The 24593-nt window shown below is 40.2% G+C and overlaps 1 protein-coding gene across 2 annotated transcripts in view; it reads left to right on the top strand.

Annotated features, from left to right (window-relative positions):
* The first annotated feature begins 3239 nt into the window (after positions 1-3239).
* hsf2 (heat shock transcription factor 2) overlaps positions 3240-24593 on the top strand; it is a 34059-nt gene continuing 12705 nt past the window's right edge. The window contains exons 1-8 of one of the 2 annotated variants that reach the window (XM_042390288.1): positions 3240-3818; positions 4278-4386; positions 6372-6499; positions 7056-7180; positions 14869-14944; positions 15508-15569; positions 19914-19992; positions 20744-20877. In XM_042390288.1, the coding sequence (XP_042246222.1) occupies positions 3726-3818; positions 4278-4386; positions 6372-6499; positions 7056-7180; positions 14869-14944; positions 15508-15569; positions 19914-19992; positions 20744-20877 (806 nt within the window). In that variant the 5' untranslated portion in view covers positions 3240-3725. Of the gene's footprint in view, positions 3819-4277; positions 4387-6371; positions 6500-7055; positions 7181-14868; positions 14945-15507; positions 15570-19910; positions 19993-20743; positions 20878-24593 lie in introns of both variants that reach the window. The other variant, XM_042390287.1, reaches the window with a different exon arrangement.

Genomic DNA, 24593 nt, shown 5'->3' with positions numbered 1-24593 from the left:
AAATTTATGAATCCACCTCGAATCCGAGACAGTGTCACAGAAACCCCCATGTTTGTTTGTGCTCCAAGTCTGTTTGTATCGTGTTTAGTGTAAGCGTAAGCTGAACAGGCAGCTGTATTGTCATATGGGTGGATAAGTTTCCACTGGGCTGCTGTGGTCCATAATTGGTTTGACAATCATCCACAATTTCAAGTTCTCCCCCTTCCACTTTACTCGACATTGATGTGGAGGCATGCCAGGGCTGGACACGACACTCATGACAGTACTTGCCCTGATGTTTGGCCAGAGAGGACATTGCTGGTGATGTTGATGAGGTGTTGTGGCCAGATCCACATTGAAGATGGGATGGACTTAGACTGTAATTGCAAGATACTGTATTTTGTTTACAGTACAGTAACTATGTTCATGTCATTTTCAGTTAAAGTAATTGTGTCTGATACTGAGTATTGAGAAACAAATTTGTTTCCCCATTGCATTTGTGTTCATAGTCTATATTTATAGCATGCTTTGAAGATGTCAAAGACTCAATAATAGTGTTTTATACTTAGCACATCAGTGTGCAGTTGGCATGTGGAAAGAGTTATTTATTTGGAGTTTAGGGGAGAACGGGGTAAATAGAGCCAGTGGGTGATCTACGTAACCATAAACAAAAGTAATCATGTGACCACAAATTAAGAAAGTATAGTTCACATTACTCAATCCATCTTAGACTCAAGCACATGGAGATAGTGGTCAGAAAAACAGAGCAAAAAAAAGACTTTTGTCATGCAAAGTGAATTCATCATGTTACTAAAGTTATCAGTCTTGTATCTTAACTTAAAAAGATAAGTTTTGTTCATTATTACATGTTAATTTAAGTCAGTGTAAGCTACAAAACAAGGTCATAAACTTAGCATAACTGTGGATCTGAGCCACTGTGTGAAACAGTTTTGTCAAAATGGAGGTTGTGGAGTAAAACATGCCAGTGATGTTGGGGCAGGTTGAGTCAATGAGTCAATTTACCCCCAAAAATGATTTTCTCATATTCTAGAGACTAGAGACACTGTTCATGTTTGATCGCTGTTACAAGTGCCACAATGTTGATGAATCAATACCTAATTGTTGACTAATGTTAAGTGTAAGCTACACACAAACATGCTATACATACAGACAGGTGACAAATTAAAGGAAAAGCCAACATAAAGTGTCTTAGTAAGGTGTTGGACCACCACGTGCTGCCAGAACAGCTTCAATACACCTTGGCATTGATTCTACAAGTCTCTGGAACTCTTCTGGAGGGATGAACACCATTCTTCCAAAAGATATTTCCTCATTTGGTGTTTTGATGATGGTGGTGGAGAGCACTGTCTAACATGTCAGTCCAAAACTTCCCATAGGTGTTCAATTGTATTGAGATCTGATGACTGTGAATGTCATAGCATATGATTCACATCATTTTCATACTCATCAAACCATTCAGTGACCCCTCCTGCCCTATGGATGGGGACGTTGTCATCCTAGAAGAGACCACTCCCATCAGGATAGAAATGTTTCATCATAGGATAAAGGTGATCACTCAAAACAACTTTGTATTGATTTGCAGTGACCCTTCCCTCTAAGGGGACAAGTGGACCCAAACCATGACAGCAAAATGCCCCCCACAGCATAACAGAGCCACCAGATCCCCTCACTGTAGGGGTCAAACATTCAGACCTGTACCAGTTTTTCCTTTAATTTGTCACTCATCTGTATACATTTTTTACACACACATTCTTTCTGTACCTAATACAAAAAGATTTGAGTTTATTCTTTACTGAAAAAATGTTTAGGTAACATGTTGAACAGGACACAAACATATGGTTTTACTTAAAAGTACAAGTTTTGCCTTTGTTAAATTGATGGCATTAATAAAGTTCAAAATTATTCTTAATCTTATAATTAATTTGTTTGATTTTGTGTAATTTAGTGTGTAATCAGTATTTAATGGTAACACTATTTACCCATAGAGCACTCAATTTTCCCCATCCCCTTGCTCATTTTACCCCTACCTTGGGGCAAATTGTGCCATAGGACTAACTTTTTTTGATGGCTCATTGTTCTAAAACCATAATAATTAGATAACTTGTTTTCATTTCCATGGGTACACAACAACTTGAGGTATATATAGTAACTATTATTTGAAACAAATACACTTTCATTTTGCATTAAAATCATCAAATGCAAAAAGTGGCTCATGTTACCCCGTTCTCCCCTATGTGTAAATCTGTGACGCAAAAATACCATTTGCTGAAGAGTTTAGATAGTTTTGAATTAAGTGTTTGCTTTTGCAAGAGATGTAAGATATTTTGTATTTTGTGTATACGTTTTTAGTTTTTGTGTGTAGAGTTTAGACAGAGAGGGTCCTAGTTTCAGAAATTGTGTTTTAGCAATAGTAAAAAATTATCCTTGTTGATAGCAGGTCCCTACCTTTTCCGGTAGAAGCTAATGTCGTGTTTTCTGCTTTGTGGTTGTGGTTTCTGTTTTGCCATTGTGTTTTGTGAGTTGTGTTTTGTTATTTGCCGTTTTGTTTTGTGAGTTGTTGGTGTGTTTTCCTATTGTGATTCCTATTTGTCGTTGTGATTTCCTATACCCCATTGTGTTTTTTGATTTGCTGTTGTGATTTGCACTTCACAGCCACTGTGAGTTATTGTTTGAAAATGTATGGAAGAAAGAGAGCAATAAATAAAGACTTGAAGCACAAAAGCTTTTCAGCATTCACACTAATTAATTCATGTGGATTCCTGCACATATTGGTATGAAATGAGCTGGCCAGAGAATACGCAAAAGGAGCAACAAGATACTACTATGTCATTCAAAGAAAAGTAGGACAAATGAGAGGAAGCAATAGAAAGGAGGAGGACAGTATATCAAGGATGAGGTTTGGTCACACACAGTACATTAAACATATTGAATAAGCATGCTTCGGGTAGATGTGCATTGTGGACTACAGGAAACGGTGGAGCATGTATTTTTATACTGTCCTAGATATCAAAACTAGATATTAGAGAAATGCTACAGAGGAGGTCAGATGATGTAGGGTACATGGCTATTTTCAGATCTTTAGAAAACACAGAAAATTTATAGGAGAATTTAAGGTAATAATATAGTAACCGTTCTGATCCACACTCCAATTCAGAAGGTGGCGGTAATGCATCCAAAAGTTGTTTGTCAACCGCCAATAAACAACAAAAGAAGAAATAACAAAATTCAACACAGTGTGACTTCAACTTCACATTCCCTATACGCAACATTCGTTCATAACGCTGTACAAGTCATTGAAAGTAGTTTTTGATGGTAAATTCTCACGTTGTCTATGGAAAACAATAGACCTGAGTCAGCCTTTTGGAACTATTCGAAACTACATGAGTCACATTACTCACTGTCGCAACTCTCTCCTCTGTACGACTCTGGTTGGAGACAAAGCAGTGAAATGGTCCTTTTTCTGTTTTCTAAGACTCATTTTGTCATTTTGGATGTTCATCTGGGACACGTACACAACTCTCTTTTTGTTTGCATGGAACTCCACGTGAGGACTCTTACGTAAACTCATTTTTGACCAATCCGATTCCCTATAATAGAAACGGAAGTTGTAAGTCATTGGCATTTTCCTCAAAGCGACAGACTTCTCTAGCTCCTCACTCAGGAGACAAAACAGAGCTATTATTGCGCATCTTCGGACAAAGTACATTTGTCGTTGAATATTCGAGATGAAACACAACTCGAACGTCCCAGCTTTCCTCACCAAGCTGTGGACACTGGTCGAGGATGCAGACACCAATGAATGTATTTGCTGGAGCCAGGTAACGTTAACGCTAAAACTATGCACACTTAGCATGGCAGTTAGAAAAGCTAACGCAAAGAACACAGCTAATTGGGTGATGAGATTAGCCTTGCGTTAATGTAGCAAGTGTAGAATCTCGCCACACCACGAAATTAAAAATGAGCAGTTATGGTTCATCAGCCATGCCTGCCAACGTTACGCCACCGACTCGTTTCAGCGTATAGGTTATAGCGATTAGCAAACAGCTAAAGCTAAACATCATTATTTCCCTTCATTTTGTACCGGTTGGCAAGCTAAACACTGACAAATCCAGCCCCTGCGTCATCTCAATATCATTTCAGTTTTGAGCACTGAGTCATTATAAAGCTGTGTGCACAGTTTTAGGGCTAGGAGTTCAATGACACACCAAAATAGATCCAGTAACGTTAGCCCTCTGAGGAGCTGTTCTGTATGTCATGCTGGTGTTGATTGTTTCCAGGAGGGCAACAGCTTCCTGGTGTTGGATGAGCAGCGTTTTGCCAAGGAGATCCTCCCCAAGTTCTTCAAGCACAACAACATGGCCAGCTTCATCAGGCAGCTCAATATGTGTAAGACTGTATTCATTGCTTTGTGTTAGTAACTATCAGAGCACACACTTTCTGCTTTTAGCCAGTGCTTTGTAGTTGTTTTGGACTGACCCAGCATGTCTGCTGAATAGGGCTGTTTGATTCTGGCTTTGTTAGTCTGATCAGCAGTGACACAAACACAGTAAACCTATACTATCAGGATTAGTTTAAATACAAACAGGTATATAGCCTGGCAGGTGATTGTACTAGTACTGACACATCTCTACACCAAGCCAAAAAGCAGAGACAGAGATCAGTGTTCATTCAGTGGGCAGATCAAGGGGCAAATGCTATGGTATCCACAACACACTGTGTAAACATTTTATCAGCTGGTGGACAGAGTTGCTTTGTATTAAGAAGCTGGAGACAGTGGAGTGGTCCAGTGCAGAATATCTGGTTTGGGGTTAAGGTTAAGGTCATTGATTTATAAATTAATTATTTTAGTCATCTTGTTGTGACTGAATAATGACAACCATTTGAACGACTGGGCAATACTGTACTTTCCAACAGTGACATATATCACAGTATGGAAAATACATGCAAAATCACATGTAAATATACCAATGATCAAATCAATTAACTATGGCACAGTGTTGTGCATCACATAAGACCGAACTTGCATGTGATTCCAGTAAGGAATGTGCACTATGGATATGATGGTATATGTGATTTTATATCTCAACATATATCATGATATAGATATTTTTCATAATAACGATGTATTAAATGACAGTGTGTAATGTGAGAGGTGTGGCTCTTAGCAATGAATCTACAGAGAATTATCAGTGACTCTGCACCTCCCCTTGGCTTTACGGAGCTTTATAGTGATTTTCAGCACATTGTCTAGTTGTCTGGCTGCAAGTTAACTGTTTTGGTTCACTCTCAGTGCTCTCATAGCGTTGTTTTGGGCCCCAGCAGGCAGTTATTTTCAGAGAAAAGTCTCCAAAAAAGCCATTGTACACTACCTGCTCAGCAGCAAACAGACACAGTAGACTAGCTGGTGAACGTAGTTGAGCATTTAGCAGCTAAAGAGCCAGATATTTCCATCAGGAGTTGGTAGAGAGCAAAAACAGAGCTAAAAGACAGTGAGTTACGTTCACCAGGTGGACAGAAACATGACTCTAAATGAATGATAGTGTTACTCTGAATGTAATGATAAGTCAGTGTTGTGTTCAGTACTCAAGTGGCCAAAAAAAATCAGTTATTGCAGGTTTAAGTTCAAAAAATAATCGAGAAGCAGTTCATTGGATAAAATAAACAGGTAGGAATGTCTGGTTTTGGCTAATCCAGTGAATGAAATACCTGACAAATGAAAGTTCTTAATCAAACTGATGCAAAAATAATTTTTAAAAAATCCAATATTGCCATTTAACAGACCTGTTCAATGATTTGCAACAATACCAAAAATGGCCTAACACAACCAGAAACATTAAAGTTTTAGCTATCATGGCATAAACAGTATGTCGTAATCTCTGACAACTGACTAATTAGTTAGTGTCTTATGGTACATATCATCATGTTTCCTAACTTTTCTTAATTCCACTGAAAATGGATAAACAGTCTTATTAAATTATTGCCCATCCCTAACCAATGTTGTCTACTCTGGTCATGACTGCAAAAATGACTGATTGCATTAGTTTCAGTTAAGGTCTTAACACTACAGATGGGCAGTGCTTTGGACTGTACCATGTAAATAAATCTGATACGAAAGACCTGCAATTATTGTTGACACTGTGTCAGAGGTTTTGATTAATTTTTGAGACTAATTTATGGTGATACTGTGATACCAAGTAAAAGACCATAATAGAATACCAGTGTACATCATACATCACCAGCAACTCAGATCCTGACTGTTTGAAGCTGTGTCCAGAATGCATTATGATATCCTCTGAGCTTCTGATTTTCTCAGATGACACTTAGAAACATGTTTGTTGCTGTATTTAATGTGTCTGTGTGTCTATGTGCAGATGGATTCCGTAAAGTGATGCATATTGACACAGGCATTGTGAAACAGGAGAGAGACGGTCCAGTGGAGTTTCAGCACCCCTACTTCAAACATGGACAAGATGACCTGCTGGAGAACATCAAGAGGAAGGTTGAATCATCTCTCACTTAAGCTGACACAAAGGCTGGGGTTAGCTATTTGGAGTGATTCTATTGCACATGGAAATTTCGTGCTGATTTAATATTTTTGATCCATTGTCTTAAGTTTTGTGATTATATAATCAGGGGTTAAAGTTCTCAAGCACCAGGCCTAATTTCAGGCATAGAGCAATTTTAAATTCATATAATACTTAATTCAGTACATAGTACACATTTCCTCCTGGACAATTTTTCAGGCTCACAAATATTTTCTTGGTTTAATCCCCTCATAATTCATAATTTAAAACGTAACCAAGACTCTCAGTGATTCCAACAGTGCTTGACAAGCATAGGTTGCTGCCTTTAGTAAAGAATGGATGACTCAAAAAACATTCCAAATGACCCCTCCATCTTGTCTCCTTTTCTGATTTGCTGGCTAATGTCACGTCTTGTGTAAAACACATTTTATTTAGATCATAGTTGTTCTGTCCTTTATGTTTCCTGCTGCTCCAGTGTCCAGTGTTGAGATAATGTAAAAACAAGATTTGATTGTAATTTCTGTCTCTCAGGTCTCTAACACTCGGCCAGAGGACAATAAGATCCGACAGGAAGACCTGACCAAGATCTTGGCAAGTGTTCAGAGTGTTCACAGCAAGCAGGAGAACATTGACGTTAGGCTGGCAACACTGAAGAGGTCAGTGTACAGCTCATCGCGGAAAGTGGACAGAACAACAACCTCAGAGATGTTCAATGTCGATAATTCAGTCACGGTTGGTTGAGGGTCTGTATTTACCAAGCTTCTCAGGATCACTCCCAGGATATGCATTGAAAGTTAACCTAGGACTAAAAACATTCCTACCCCAAAGTAGGACTTGATACTCATTTATGAAGCGTCCTACACTGACTTTCATACTGACCTGTGAGTCGGTTTGATCAGGAGGAAGGTCAATAATACTGACCTGTGAGTTGGTTTGAGCGTGATGAAGGTCAATACTACTGACCTGTTAGTTGGTTTGAGCGGGAGGAAAGTCAGTAATACTGACCTGTGAGTCGGTTTGAGTGGATGGAAGGTCACTACTGACCTGTGAGAAAGTTTCAGTGGGAGGAAGGTCAATAATACTAACCTGTGAGTCGGTTTGAGTGGGAGGAAGGTCAATAATACTGATCTGAGTCGGTTTGATTGGGAGGGAGGTCAAATATACTGACCCATGAATTTTTGATTGGACAGAAGGACATTAATTTTGACCAGCAATCCATATTTGTGTAAGTGGCAGGTCATTTTCCCTCAAACAATGCAGTATTGCAGCTTTACAGTAATACTGTGGCTAGTCACACCAGGTGTTAAGTCCTTCCTTGACAACGCTTTGGATCATGCTGCAAGGACCATTAGACAGTTATGGTCTTGATTTGAATAAACACAATTAATCATAAACATAACCACCACTTGTATTTGTTGGTTTATTTAACAGGGACAGTGCACATTAAGAAACATTGCTGTATATGCGCCAGAGTTAGCCAAAAGGCTATTTTTCATCCGTAGTCTCTGGACAGATGTAACAAAGTCACCCTAAAAACAATATGAGATTGAAATTACAAAGTTATTGAGATGACTTATAAGCATGCAGAACAAATAATACAATGAAAAAAAGAATATATTAATGTTAATAAAAAACATCATTCAGGATAATGAATTAAATGAATTAAGGACAATGATAAAAAAAACAGTTAAATAACACTCAGAGACACTGAATTGATTGTTTTTACTGTTTTATGCTTGGAAATCTTGAGGAGGGTCAATCCTATACTCTAAAGTATCCTAAAGGCCGGAGACAATAGTACCATACAATATTAATCTTGTAGTCTGTCAGAATGTGGCTTTTTCCTGATACCCCACTTAACTCTGTGCCACTATGCTTGATATTTATGTGAAAAAAATACAACTTTATATCTGTCTAAATTATCAGATAAAGTAACCTTAGTCTTTTTTCCATTCTCATCTGCTCCACAAAGTATAATCTTTCATTCATAAAGTATATATTTTATCCCCATTCTGTGTAGAGTAGCTTATAAGTGAGGGTACAGGTTTGTAGTTATAAATCTTGATTTTTGGTTTGCTAAAGGGGACCTATTATGCTTTTACTTATTTTCAGTAATATGTATATATATATATATATATATAATGTTACAATGTGTTTATGTTAAAAGGGCCGACGTGTTAAATAATGAGTTGAACGTATGTTGAAGTAATTCCTGTGGGCAAAAAGCACCAGCTTCAGACTGCTCTGAACGCTCAATTTACAACGTTTTTTTCTACTTTCAGCCCAAGCCATCATTGGCTCATGATTTACATGGTTATCTGCTCCATGCACAGTGTGTGAGTTCACTGCTCCACTCCGCCAACATTATGGTATTTTTCCATTGTTTTGGGGGTAGTCACGCCGAGCCATGACTCCATTACACATCACTCTAAAGTACAATAAGCGTAGGTCATCTGCAGCTCTTCATCAAACATCATCATCACACAATAAAAGTCTCCTGTTATATAGTCGTTTAAAAGCTTTAACTTTGAAGCAGTAAAGCAGGAAATGTTGGGTTTGCATCGGCAGTAACTTAACATGACTCTGACACATGCTGCCCCTGGGCAGCTTCCGGAAAGCTGGCCAATCAGAACAGAGTGGGCTCATCAGGAGGGGGGCCTCAAAGAGACAGGAATTCAAACAGACTGTTAAGAGACAGAGGCTGAACTGAGGGACTGCATAAAGGGCCAGTATAAGATAAATAAAGAGTGATTTGAACTATTAATCATGCAAAGCTACTCTAGTGGAGTCCAAAAATAAAAATTTAGAGATGGAAATGAGCATAATAGTCCTTTTTAAGCACTGTAGGTGTGGCAGCCCTTTAAAGTTATAATATGTAACTATTCTGCACTAAAACGTCTGAAAGGACTAGATCTATTTTATATATTTTGTTTAGTTGTGTACTTACATTATCCCAAATGTTTCCAAAAATTTTCAAACCTAGAGAAATACATAATTTTAATCAAGGTAAAAGTCTGTTTCATTTGGTCGCCTGTCAATGGTGTCATACCCCCTCTACCAAAGAGTGTACTCCCACACGACGGTGATCATCTTGTGTGTGTGCATCGCCATTATGGCAAACAGCCACAACGGCGTCTACCAGAGAGCATACACATTCAAGATAATACACCAGCGTTGTGGTTGTCTGCCAGAAACTCTGTCACAAATTGACTTCTATTCAGTTTTAAGTTTAAGTTTTAAGCCACACTTTTATGATAAACTTTTTAGATCTTGGTTGTTAAGTATATTTTTTAACCAGATGAAGGATTTTGTCATTGGACATCTGGATCTTATGTTATCAGAGAAACAAGCTGAGCAAACATTAGTGGCAGCTCAGCTCACACAGCCCCTCCTGGATGTCCTCTGCCCACTGAACAGCCTGGAGAAACACTAATTTTTAAAAAAAAAAAAAATTTTAAATGTGAAACTGCTTCATTCAGTGTTTTTACCGGTTGTAATCCCCATGTTTTGGAGAGGAGAACTCTGCAGATAATTCGGCTCCCGGTAAAAAACCTCCTGAATGTCTGGATCTTAAGTTGTCAAAGAAACAAGCTGAGCAATTAAAGCTGCAAGCAGCGTTGAACGGGCCCTCGCGCCTCAATGCACGTTGGGCCGCGGCACAGTCGAAGGGCTTCTGTCACAGGCATGTAGATGTCTTCAGACCCGGGCTGTTTTCAGAAAGTGCAAGAAGGAGATAAACATCACTTCCTTTGTCCACTGTTTTGCCTGCTGCTGGGGCTGCTTCGCTGAAATTTCGTAGGGGGCGCTATTCAGCCAGTTTGCATCACTGATAGAATATTGTCATGTAGACGTGTTCAGGCCAGGAGTCTTATCAAATATGTAAAGTTTGGTGCAGATTGGAGCATGTACAATAAGGTTATAGCAACTTCCTCTGTCACGGCGAAGCATGAAATCTCAATGGTGCGAGGATGAGAATGTTCTCCAGGGTGACATGTCTGTCTTGCTCACACCTGTGGCATCAAAATTATGCAAGTTTTGGGTCCATTCACTTGAATTTCAATTGGTAAATTGAAACTTTGGATGAGTTTGTATGTAAAACAAATGAATTTCCTAATTTTCATCAAGTTTATTTTTAGAAAACAAAAGACTTTTAACCCACATGACCTAGTCAAAGTTTGATTGAAATGTGTAGTCTCAGGTGTGTAGAGACATAACTGTAATACTGTAATAAGTAACTGTAGCTGGACACAGAAAAATACTCCTATATTTCAATGGAGAGTGTGAGCAAACCGCTAGGTGCTTGGGCCCTAATAAAGGAAAAACTGCAGTACAGAGCTACAAATTTTAGTTTTGATTTTATTTTTCTGGCAGCACTTTATCACTAAACTGTCACTCTCACTCAATGAGCTCCATTCAATGCCCACACCCACCCCCACCCCCTCCTAATTTCTCTCTCTCCCTCTCAGTTGAAGAGGAGAATGTCACTCTTCTTGTGAAATATCCTCATAAATCCCATGACTTTGGCCAAATCCTACATTAAAAAGCACATTTTTTTTGTAGGAAATTTCGTCACGAATCCATTGATACAGGTTTCAAAGTGGTCAGACTTATAGTTTAGACATCAGCACCATTTGTTTGACAAGTCCATGCCAAGAGATTGCCTCCCCATTGGTTTACATTGTAAGGTGTGATGTGGCACTACAACTTTCAGGGCTTACAATATCTAAACCGTTTGAGTTATTACAAAGTTTTTAATAACTTTTGTTCAGCACAGTATAATAAGACATGTACTAAAGTTTGAAGTCGATACCATTAATGCCCTAGGAGGAGATAGCGTTTGATCGGGGTCCAAAATTGCCACAAAGTCATACTTTCATGGGCATATTGCGGACTTCCTGTTGGATTTAGGTCAGGGGTGTCAGCATATGATTTGTAGGTCTTGATGAGACGAATAAATGAGTTTTGGTTCCATCTCTCTACGACTTTCCTGCGGGCCGTGGCAGCCATATTAGATACATAGGTGGCGCTATAGAGCACATTTTGGCACTTTGGGGGTTAATTTTTACATTTTATCAAATTTTCACCAGACCTGTTGTGCGTGCCAAATTTTGTGAGTTTTTGAGCATGTTTAGGGAGTCAAATTAAGGGTTGAAGTGGTGTAATAATAAAGAAAGAAGAAAAAAGAAACAAACACATGAAATACAATAGAGTCTTTGCCCCTTTGGGTCTCAGGCCCCAATAAAGGTATAGCAACTTCCTCTGTCATGGCGAAGCATCAAATCTCAACAGTGTGAGTATGAGAATTTTCTGCAGGGTGAGACATGTCTGCCTTGCTCACACCTGTGTCATCAAAATCATGCAAGTTTTGCACCCATTCACTTGAATTTCAATTAGTAAACTGAAAACTCTTGATGAGTTTGTGTGTGAAACAAATTAATTTCCTAATTTTCATCAAGTCTATTTTTAGAAAAGGAAAGACTTTTAACTAGGGATGCACGATATTGGATTTTTTGCCAACATCCTGTATGCCGACATTTCCAACTCATTGTGGCCGGTTGGCGATGCCAATACCGATATATGCACATATTTTTTTCCAGCTGGCTGAGGAGACTATTATGCGTGCAAGCATAGATTATACTATGATCAAGAAAGGCAATATATGAAGGAAAAACTTAGGAAGACTGGAGTTCAGTAGCTCAGCATTAAAACTTTAATGAACCTGCCAAGTTGGTGGAGCAGTAGAGTTTTCTTTGAGTTAGGATTTAATCTCTGGTCCACACTCCGGAGCAGAAGGTGGCGGTAATGCACCTAATACGCTGGTTGCCATCAGCCGGCATAAACCAAAAAGAAGTTTTTTTCCCCAAACAGAGTGGTACATCCTGGCAGCCGAAGTGTTTCCTATCTGTGCAGCTGAACACAGCAGCTCCTCCACGGACTATTTCACGCCGACGGTCCTGATGTTTCCTCCGCAGGCTCCACTTCACTCAGCTGCCCGACAGACCCGCTGCTTCTTCCCACTTTAACCTGAATAACTAACCGGGGCTCAGTGCTCTGGTTGGATCCACCTCGAGAGCCGAGGCTAACTTAAGCTGGGAGGCTAGCGGAGCGTTAGCTGCAGCATGACCGGAGGGAAGCACAGCCAGCTGGCCTGCGGAGGAAGTACCAGGACTGTCAGGGTGACACAGTCCATTGAGGGGAGCACACTCAGGCGGTGGAGGGGAAGGTGACATATTGGCCTCTCATAATCGGCAGCATTTGCCGATGCCGATATTTCATTTTAGAGCTTTTATCGGCCGATACCAATGACTTGCCGATAATATCGTGCATCCCTACTTTTAACCCACATGACCTGGTCAAAGTTTGATTGAAATTTGTACTGTCAGGTGTGTAGAGACAATAAGTAACTGCAGCTGGACACAGAAAAATATTCATACATTTGAACAGAGAGTGTAAGCGAACCGCTAGGTGCTCGGGCCCTAATAAAGGAAAAACTGCAGTACAGAGCTACAAATTTTAGTTTTGATTTTATTTTTCTGCAGCACTTTATCACTGTCACTCTCACTCCATTTTTTCCCTTCCCTTCATAGGTCATCCCCACTACTGAATTATACATATAAGACCTATAATTATTGTAAAATAAATGATAATAACAGCAAACTTCATACAAAGTTTGTTTATAATGTACTGTGTGTATATACACCTTTCTGCTGTGTCCTACAAAAATGAGCTCCATACAACCCCCACCCCCCCCCCCCCCCCCCATTCTCTCTCTCTCCCTCTCAGTTGGAGAGGAGAATGTCACTCTTCTTGTGAAATCTCCTCATAAATCCCATGACTTTGGCCAAATCTTCCGAAAAAATCATACTTTTTTGTAGGACATTTCGTCGCAAATCCATTGATAGAGGTTTGAAAGTGGTCAGACTTATAGTTCAGATGTCAGAAGCCTCAGTTTGACACAAAGTCCATGCCCATAGATTGCCTCCTCATTGGTTTACACTGTAAGGTGTGATGTGGCAATGCTGCTTTCAGGGCTTATAAAATCTAAACCATTCGAGTTATTACAAAGTTTTTAACAACTTTTGTTCAGCACAGTGTCATAAGTCATGTACAAAAGTTTGAAGCAGATACCATTAACGCCCTCGGAGGAGAAAGCGTTTGTTCAGGGTCCAAAATTGGGACAAAGCCATACTTTGAAATTGAGATTGCGGACTTCCTGTTGGATTTAGGTCAGGGGTGTGAGTGTATGATTTGTAGGTCTTGATGAGACGAATAACCCAGTTTTGGTTCGATCTCTCTACGACATTCCTATGGGCTGTGGGGGCCATATTAGTGACACAGGTGGTGCTAGAGAGCACATTTTGGCACATTGGGGGATAATTTTTACAAGACCTGATGTGCGTGCCAAATTTGGTGAGTTTTTGAGCATGTTTAGGGGTCAAATTTAGGGTTTAATGGGCATAATAAGAAAGAAGAAGAAAGAAACAAAACACAAAATATAATAGGGCCTTTGCCCTTTGGGCTCGGGTCCTAAATATTAGGTCTGTTTGTTTTGGAGAGGAGGAGACCTGCGGATAATTCAGCTCCTGGTAAAAACCTCATGAACGATGAACACTGAAGTAAACCAGGAGAAGCTGACTGCAATGATGGCAATGGTGGTTGTTTAACAATGAACACAACAACTCCCATGATGCCACGCTACTTCACCACATCATCAAACTCTGTCTTTTGTTACTGTTTTGAGAGACCCCTTTGTGGCAGAATTTACATATTGTGTGTTTAAGAGTGATTATTCGTTCTTCCTTCTTGATCAACTCCAGCCATGAATCCACCCCATGAATGCCAGATTGCCCAAATACTACTAAAGACACCTTTGGGTCACTTTCTTGGACTTGTGAGTCACTGGAAGGGCAGACAACAGCACCGTCTACTGTGCCTGGTCAGTGCCCATGCACTGGACAGGTCAAAAAATATTCCCAAGCCCTACTGCTCCACTATGTGAAATAGCTCAAATAAAAAATAATGAGATACTGATCGATCTTTCAATAAGTTCATTGTCATCAAGTGTTCCCAAAACATCTCTCCTTTTATTTCTGCCTGAATGCCATCTCCTGGAAGCTCCTAACAGGTTAGGACACCTCTGGACCTCTCCTAAATATTGACAGATATAGGAGCAATTTCCTAAATTAAGACAACTGATAAAATGCTTTTACTCTTAGTCCTAAAAGTAGCATCACTTTGAATTTTTAGCCAGTTAGGAGTGATTTCCTGCTCTGGGAAGCTTGATAAATCAGTCCCCAGTACTGCATTCCTTCAAATGTAAATTAACTTAACTCATTATGTTTAGGGAGAATGAAGCACTGTGGAGGGAGATCTCTGATCTGAGACAGAAACATGCCCACCAACAGCAACTCATCAAGAAGGTAAGGTTGGGACCATGTTGAATCCATTTAGACTATACCACTAATAATCAGAATGAGTAAAATACATTAATCAGAAAGGCTGGCTCATCTGGAATAAAATTATATTGTAGTTAAAACCTTCACTATCCATTTAGCTGATGGAATCTTTACATTTTCAGAGAATCTGCACTCTTCTTGTGCATGCTTTCCAACTTTCATCATTTACAAGCTCTTTCTACCTACTGCCATTATGTATGGTGGTATTATTTGTAAGGGATTAAAAGTAACTCCAACACATCAGTTTGTTCTGATAAAACCAGTATTTGAGTGTAAGCAGCAGTAAACCAATAGCAGTACCTAGTACTCAACGCAACTCCAGCTTCATCAAAAGTGTGGTTGGGGTGTGTGCATATTAGAAATATAACCAGGACAATTCATCTGAATTAGTGCCCATGTGAACATTTTTGTGGGATTCTTCCATTAAACCGATGACTTTTGGATGGAAAAACCACAGCCAGTTTTCTTCAGATCTTAAATCCAGTTGCATTTTCTGTTAAATCTTTGACACTTTTGTTTCTTTTCAGTTGATACATTTCATCGTCACATTGGTACAGAACAATCGCATCCTGAATTTAAAACGCAAAAGGTGAGTTGACACTGTTACATCCTTCAGCTGGGATTAGTGTGAGAGTACAAGTCCATTAAATGAATGACCCTCCAAACTCACTGGTCACCCATCATAATCGAGAAAGGCCAGGATCCTCCTAGTGGCACTGGCAGGTAGTGGCACCTGAGTGGCAGCCTGTGGTATCTCACTGGCAGGCACTGGCACCTGAATGGCAGCCCGTGGCACCTCACTGGCAGGTAGTGGCACCTTAGTGGCAGCCTGTGACTTGCTGTCATCGAGGCCTTTGCCAAATATCCTGGTTACAACAATGAAAAACAAATCCACTATTTTATTATTGTCAGAGTGAAATTGTTTTAGGCAGGCTGCTGTAACTCAAGATGAGACATCTAAGCGAGGTGGCATATAGGGATAATAAAACACAAAAAAGAAGAACAAGAAGTTCCCCACATATGTAATTGCAAAATATCATTTCATTAATTTACTGTGTTAAATAAATCATCATCAATTAAATATCTTACTACTACTACCACCACTACTACTACTACTACTACTAACAATAATAATAATAATAATAATAAGAAGAAGAAGGCTAATAATAATTAATAAAAACAAGACTGCCAAGGTTTATGTGTGTCGTAATATACATTTCCTCTCCTCGATTAGGCTCTGTGATAAGATATACTTTATTGTCCCTTTGGGGAAATTGGCCTTTGACTCATAGTATCACAAAAAATATAATCAACATCAACAAAAAATGCATCCTGATCATAAACAAATAGAAGAGCACATACCTACATATATGCCCCTCACCCCAGAATACTACACGTCCTGTGCTTTTGCTTTGACTTTACTGTTAAGAATGTTGATGGATGTAGGCACCATTAAGTTTTTAAAACAAATGAGTTTACACTTGGGTACTCTATATCGTCTGCCAGAGGGTAGAAGTCTGTGACATATTTCTTAGTGGGCAGTTGCTGACATTTGATTTTAAAAAAAAGTTTGAAAATGTTAATGGGCTAATTAAATAACACAATTAATACAAGGGTTCAGTGGCTACAACAGTGAACTCACCACAACGCTTTACAAATTGACAAGATTGCAAAAAATCATAGGATAATCATATGAGTGATGATAATTAATAATTTGGACATGTCCACTTTTGTCAAAGTCAATCAGCTGGATTAACATAGTCAAAGGCCAGCATGTACAAAATATGAGGTACTGTCATTTATATGGGTGCAACTGCATAGTTTTAATATAGAAACGTGACATAATTTTCAACAACTGTAAGACAACAGAAATCCAGAAGTCATAGAAAGCCCTCTGCCGACAGAATTTAAATACCACTCTTTAATTGTGAATATAAAGAAAGTTTACAGTGAGTGACTTACTAAACTGCACTGTATGTTTCTCTTGAAATTAAGTGACAAAATGGAATTATGACATTGTATTTTTGAGGGGTTTTGGACGCTCGCAAACTCATGAAAATCAGTACACGTCAGAATTGGCGAAAATTGCAAAGTTCTGTGGTGATTGGGCTTGGGCGTGGCCAGTGGGCTCCATAGCACCCTCAAAGACAGGGCCATTTTGGAACAAATGTTCTTTGATCATGATATTCGGTGGGTTCATTGCTCTCATCATCCTTGACATAATACTTTCTTTTTTTTTTCAAAAAAAGGGGGGGGGGGGAGTGAGAGAGAGAGATATGCACGTGATTCAAGATGGCGCAGCTTCTGGGGGAAGTCACGGAAGACGTGTGTTAGTATGTTAGTAAAAGAGAGAGGGAAAGAGAAGGGGAAAGACCGACTCTCCATCCCGCGACCGTGAGAGGAGAGCGGTGGTTATTTTATCTACCGAGAACCCACATACGGACGGTGGTCTGTACGCATGTTGTCTCTTCTCGGTGGAGCAGCGAAGAAACGCAGGATGGTCCACTCAGTCGGTAGTCAGCAAGGTGTAGAAGTTATACGTTTCTCCGTGAAGAAACTCTTTTCCTCCTTCTGCAGGTAACCGTGATAGTGTTGTGTTGCAACAACAGTCTCTTGTGGATCCAGTAAAAGTGTTCAGGCGAACGCGGGTCAAAGTCTCGTCTCGTCCAGCGAGGGGGAAAAGCTCCAAAGAAAAACGAGAATAAGCACACGTGTACAGTTCCTCTTCAACGGTAATCTGGCTTGATCGAAAAAACGAACCTTCCCTGTGCACAGATACACTAACAGTGAACGAGATTTGTTGCCAAACCGTGTTTAAAAAGGGAGTGATGTCACGGCTCCATTGACATGACTCCCTGTGTTGTTGATACGTCTCTGCCAATCAGAGACGAGAGCCTGACACTTCCTGCTGGGTCGCACCTAGGTGCGAAATTGCAAGGCATCAGTGGAAATGGAGTCTGTGAGCGGATTCCTTTGTTTCCAGGGAATAAAGGCACAGAGGCGGCCTCATGGCCAGGCCTCGGAGTTTGCATGTAGGCTTTTCTCTGTGTGACATTATGGTGGAGGCCAAACAAAAGTTTGGTGCAGACGGGAACATTTGCAAGAAAGTTAGAGCAACTTCCTCTGTCATGGCAAAGCATCAAATCTCAACGGTGTGAGGATGAGAATTTTCTGCAGGGTGAGACGTCTGTCTTTCTCACACCTGTGTCATCAAAATTATGCAAGTTTTGGGCCCATTCACTTGAATTTTAATTAGTAAATTGAAAACTCTTGATGAGTTTGTGTGTAAAACAAATTAAATTCCTAATTTTCATTAAGTCTACTTTTAGAAAAGGAAAGACTTTTAACCCACATGACCTGGTCAAAGTTGATTGAAATGTGTACTGTCAGGTGTTTAGAGACAATAAGTAACTGCAGCTGGACACAGGAAAATACTCATACATTTGAATAGGCAGTGTGAGCAAACCCACACCTCTTTGAACATTTACTTCTTCCACGTAGTTTTAGATATAAACTTCATTTGAACTTTAAATGAGTCACAAGACAATAGCTAAATCTTTTGATAACTTTTGATCACAAACTAGTCTAGATGACACACACTGATTTTGAAGTTGTTACGATGAATGAGTTCACCAAACTTGAGCACTAAATTCAAAATGGCTGACTTCCTGTTGGGTTTACGCCATGCGTCCTTGTGCGCCCTGGCATGATACATGTGTGTACTGATTTTCGTACATGTAGGTGTAACGTGGTGCGGGGCTGCTTTGTTGAAATATTGTAGGGGGCGCTGTCGAGCCATTCTCCCACACCTATGCCCGCCTCCTTTACAATATCACTGACTTTAAGTGTGTGACCTTTCATGTGTGTGCAAAGTTTTGTGAGTTTTCAAGCATGGCTAGCCCCTTAAAAACAGCTTCTTACTGTGTGGCGAACAATGAAGTATCCATTTCATAACGTCCACTTGTGGCTGTTTGTCATCTTGTTTGTTAGTTGACAGAACTTTGTTGCTGCTGGTTAACCAGTCTGATTATTAGCAACAATGACAAACAAGCTAACTCTCCTGGTTGTTTCATTAAAATTATGTTGTTAATTTAAATGAAATGTTGGGCAGCTGTGGCTCAAAAACTAGAGCGGGTCATCCACTAATCAGAAGATCGGTTGACTTGTCTGTGGGATTGTGGTTATTGCAACAGCCCTGTTTGCACTGTGGGTCGGACAAAACAAGACAAGACAACTAATAATTTAATCAAGAATATAATCCTAGTCTGATTAGAGCTGTGACAAAAGATTACCATCATTGATTAATCTGACACTTAATCATTTGGTCTGTAAAATGTCAGAAAACTGTCCAATATACTTAATAAATTTATATTTACAAATTTATACAGCTAAGTGTGTGGCGTTAGGGTAACACTAACCCCTGTGTGCGTGTGTGTGTGGCTGCTGTGCCATGTCGTGCTCTGCGCTCTGTATATTTTCCTGCCTTTTTTTTTTCTTTTGCCAATCACATGCCAAATTAAACGCAGTCAGTTTTTAATTCAGGTCTGCATATTGAAGTTTAGAGAGATTATCACCTGTTCCCAACCAGTGCCAGTACTAGAAATACTGCAGGTGTTTAAGAATGTATCTTTATTTCATGATAGGCCACATGTAAATAATAAGCTGCAGTTGATTATTTTCTATATCAATTAGTCATTTGTATGCCTTTGATTACTTGATTAAACATGTAGTCATTATAACTACCAAAATGAATGACAAATTCCCATCACCTTATCAGAGCTTAAAGGGATGCCTGAAAAGTACTTATTTTTGTTTGACCACTACTAATTTGAATTGACAGTAATATGAAAGGGATCAAGCACATCTTCATTTTTAAATCTGTAAATATTGTGTAGTGTATTTGCACTAATGTACTGTAAACTATGATCAGCAGGCCAATTCTTATGAACAGCAATGGAAAGAAGCCCAAATACATTCATCAGATCTATGATGACAAAGTGTGCGTGGAACAGGTCAGTAACAAGCACTACCTAGTAACATAAACATGGGAAGTATTACCTATAGTGTACACCAGTGAATTACTGTATTCTTGTTGTCATCAGGTTAGGGGTGTAACGGCACGCATATCCATCCCAAACCGTCAATTGCTTTCAAAATAGTTTAATAATCCACTTAGTCCAATGTGCGGAACAATATTTCTAGAGCACAAATTCTACCTGGAACGTTTTGGCAGTGCACCACTTAGATGTAGCAGGCTCGTGAATGTATGTTAGCTGGCTTAGCCAAGGTAGCTATTATTAAAATATGCTCCAACCCTGCTGGATTTGGAGCTAGTTTGAACCACTTTATATACAGATAGAGTTAGACCATAAATCGGCATAAAATAGCTGTCAGCAGGTGCAGAAAAAGAGAGGTTGTTTTCCTCTCCACTGCAGCACAACTACACTTTTTCAGTAATAGTTATGGCCAATGAGCCATTGTTGGATGTTTACATTTTTCAAAATGAAGGACCAAAATATTATTTTCTATCTTTCTTTTTTTTTTTGCTGTACCGAAATTGTACCGAACCATGACCCCAAAACCGAGATACATACCAAACCGTGACTTTTGTGTGCCGTTACACCCCTACATCAGGTACTTCTCATATTTTATGTGTTAAAGTAAATATCATTGAATATACTGTATGGTGTGTTATATAGGAGAAATAGTGAGAATGGACTTCTCTGCAACCTATACTCTTGTCTGTGTGTGTGTCCTGTTAAGTCGTCTGTCAACAGTCTGAATGGTGTGAAGGGTTCCGACATATCAGATGATGTTATCATCTGTGACCTGACGGAGAATGAAGCAGAGCTGACGGCTGAGGTCACAGAGGGGTCACCCAGAGCCTATGAACAGAGGTAAGACTACTGACCTGACACTATTTACACTATCCTACTGCATTTAAAGTGCTAGTATATGTTATGCATGAGAGTAAACTTTGAATAGCTGCAAGACAAATGGAAAGTGTCTGCTCTGAAATTATGCTTACCATAGTGTCTATGTTAGCGAGACAACAACCTCCTGCTCCATGTCTTCACTGCAGTGATAAACTGTACTCTCACATCGTCCATAGCAGTCTGGCACAGCTCAGATAGTCCAACCCACAAGAAACTTTCAACACACTTTCAACAAGTTGCTGAAAATGATTGGCATCCCCCTTCCATCCATTGAACTGTGTACGTAAAACAGACTGTAAAAAGCCCCAGGAAATTGATCTCAGATTCACACACTCAAAACACCGCATGCTCCTCCTGCTATGGAAGGCGTTGTAACACAATAGACACAATATTTTAAAACCAGCTTTCCGTCACTGCAACAGTAACCCCGAACACTGGCAGACAGCCAGATTCTCTGTACATTCAATATATAAATAAATAAATATAAATTACACCAAAATAATTGAGATCATATTATTGTAGTGATTGTTGAGATGCATGTTGTGTGGAGAGTGATCAATACTAAAATGATCATTCATCATGGCACTTTGAGAGGCAAGAGGTTAGATAGATAGAGACATAGATAGATATTACTTTATTGAACCCCAAAGGGAAATTCAAATTGTCACGAGCTCATCAAAATATAAAAACAAAAGAAACTCCCCAGAAAAACAAAAAAAAAACTATCCAGTCAATTCAGGAAGAATTGAACAGTCTTATTGCTGTGGGGACGAAGGATCTCCTGAATCGCTCCATTCTGCAGCACAATAAGAGGAGCCGACTGCTGCAGCTACTCCTCTGTCGCTCCAGGAGGCTATGGAGAGGGTGTCTGCTATTGTCCATTATAGCTTTCAGTTTGTTCAGTGTGCCTCTCTCCACCACACATCTTAGCGGGTCCAATCTCCTGCCCAGCACTGAGCCCGCTTTTTTGACCAGCTTGCCTAATCGCTTGGTGTTTTTGTCTGTAAGGCTGCCTCCCCAGCACACTGCAGCAAAAAAGAGTGCACTGGCCACCACCGTGTGGTAGAACATGGTCATCATTTCCACACACATCAAAGGACCTCAGTGTCCGCAGGAAGAACAAGCGGCTCTGCCCCTTCCTGTAGAGGGCGTCAGTGTTAGGGGACCAGTCCAGCTTGTCATCCACAAGGACCCCTAGATATTTGTAGGTGTGCACCACTTCAATGTCCACCCCACAGATTTTCACTGGCTCTAGAGGGGGCTTAGACCTGCGGAAATCCATAATCATTTCCTTTGTTTTTGAGGTGTTCAGTTGAAGGTGTTTTTTTCGACTCCAGTCACTGAAGGCTGTTATTAGATCCCTGTATTCGGATTCCTGTCTATTCCTGATACACGCCACAATAGCAGTGTCATCCGAGTATTTCTGGATGTGGCAGGACTGAGAATTGTATTTGAAGTCCGAGGTATATAATGTGAACAGGAATGGAGCCAGTACAGTCCCCTGTGGAGCCCCCGTGCTGCTCATTACTGTCCCAGAAACACAGTTCCCCAACCTGACAAACTGTGGCCTTTCTGTCAGGTAATCAGTGATCCAGGAAACAAAGGAGGGATTCACTCCCATCTCTCTGAGCTTGTCTTTGAGTATGATGGGTTGGATGGAGTTGAATGCACTTGAAAAATCAAAGAACATGATTCTTACATAAGTGCCTGATTCCTCCAGATGAGAGAGAGCACGGTGGAGCATGTAAAGGACAGCATCATCCACTCCAATGTGTTCTTTGTATGCAAACTCCAGAGGATCGGGTTTGTCTTTGACCTCAAGCCTCAGTAGGCGTAGAAGCAGACGCTCCAGGGTCTTCATGATGTGCAACATTTTATTTTTGGTACCGGTACAATACAAGATGTTTTCCACAGACCCGGGACCCACCCCAACCGTAGACTCAGGTTGAAGATCTTCTTGAGAGATTGACACAGTTGGGCAGCACAGTCTTTAAGCAGCCTTGGACACACACCATCTGGGCCAGCTGCCTTCCCAGAGTAAGTCTCCTGAGCTCCAACTTCACCTCCATCTCTAGTAGCTGCAGCAGTCAAAATGGACACATGTGTAGGAGGAGGAGAAGGAGGAACTGTGGTGGAGAAACACACATGTGGAGAAGAAGAAGGAGCCGCAGTGGAGATGCATCCATGTGGAGGAGAAGGAGCAGCAGGGGAAGTGGTTGTGGCCACAGTGTCAAATCTGTTGAAGAACTGGTTAAGGTCATTGGCTCTGTCCACATCACCCACTATTGGCTGTCTTTTCTTTTTGTTGTAGCCAGAGATGGTGTTGATTCCTATCCACAACTCCCAGATGTTGCTGTGTTGTAAATTTCTTTCAATTTTCTTTTTGTATTCCACCTTTGCCATCAGTAGTTGCCTTGGGAGAAATGTACACAAGTATTGTTATGATATGACTGAATTCTCTTGGTACATAGTATGGTCTCATACCAACTGCCAGTAATTCAATATCTGGACAGCACATCTTCTACTTGACAGTAATATGTAAGGGATTACACCATCTCTGATTCACAAATAAAGCCAGTCCTCTATGGAACTATTTCCCTATCTTTATTCAAGAGCATGGCATATCAATTTGAGAGCATAACTTATTGATTTCACATTCAAATTTTGTAATTTGTCCCTCAAAACCTTGCCCTCGCACTCAAATTTTTGGGACCTGCAGTTTTTGTTTTCCCAGGCTGGTTAGCAGCTCCTCCATTCGGACTGCTGCTAGTGCAAAGCCACTGACACGGTTAGCTTAGCCTGTTAGCACCAGCTAACTACAACTGTGGGTCCCAAAAGGAAGTAAAACTACAACTGTGGGTCCTTGTAACGCTTATCACTTCAATTTTTCATATAAAAAATGAAGTTCAAGTGACCATCTCGCCTTCTCACATGGGCGTAACCATAGAAACGTTTATGATGAAGGTGACATCGTTTTCTCCTCCAGCACACCAACAGGCAGGCACTGTGCCATGCGGCTACTATAATACTGTATGCAGCTACTTTCGTAAAAATCACGGGTGCTGGTGTATTAATGAACGTGAAATGTTTTATTCCAAAAGTCATAAATAAAGCAAGGGAAGTACATTTTATAAAGCCCTGGAGGGCGGGAGTGGATGAACCCAGTTAAAGAGTACCCGCCTGTACGGGACACTCTAAGAAGTAAAGCGAACAAGCTTGCAAGGGGGCAGGGATCATTTCATTGGTCAACACTAAACCTGGCCTTCTATTGGTTGGGGGATTTTGACAGGGTTGTTGCACAAAAAATCCAAGAGCAGAGGAGAAATCCGAGAGCAGAAGTTTCACGAGGGCGCAGAAGCAGCCTGAGTGCAAGGAGAAGAGCTGAAGCTTGGGAGCAGGAAATCTGTGCGAGCAACATTGTATTTGAGTGCAAGCACACAATATGAGCAGAAACAGAGCAAATCTAAGCGCAAGCAGAGGCTATTTGAGTGCGAGGGCAGGGGTTTTGAGGGACAAATTACAAAATTTGAATGTGAAATCAATAAATTATGCTCTCAAATTGATATACCACGCTCTTCAATAAAGATAGGGAAAAAGCTCCATTGTCCTCCTCCTTTCTTCTTTCCACTAGCTTTAGTGTCTCTGTCCATCCGTATGAGAGTGAAGCCAGGTAGTTC

Source organism: Thunnus maccoyii, chromosome 17 (genome assembly GCF_910596095.1).
Source record: "Thunnus maccoyii chromosome 17, fThuMac1.1, whole genome shotgun sequence".
Lineage (NCBI taxonomy): Eukaryota > Metazoa > Chordata > Actinopteri > Scombriformes > Scombridae > Thunnus > Thunnus maccoyii.
The sequence above is the reverse complement of the archived record's forward strand: the minus strand, read 5'-3'. Positions and strand labels throughout refer to the sequence as shown.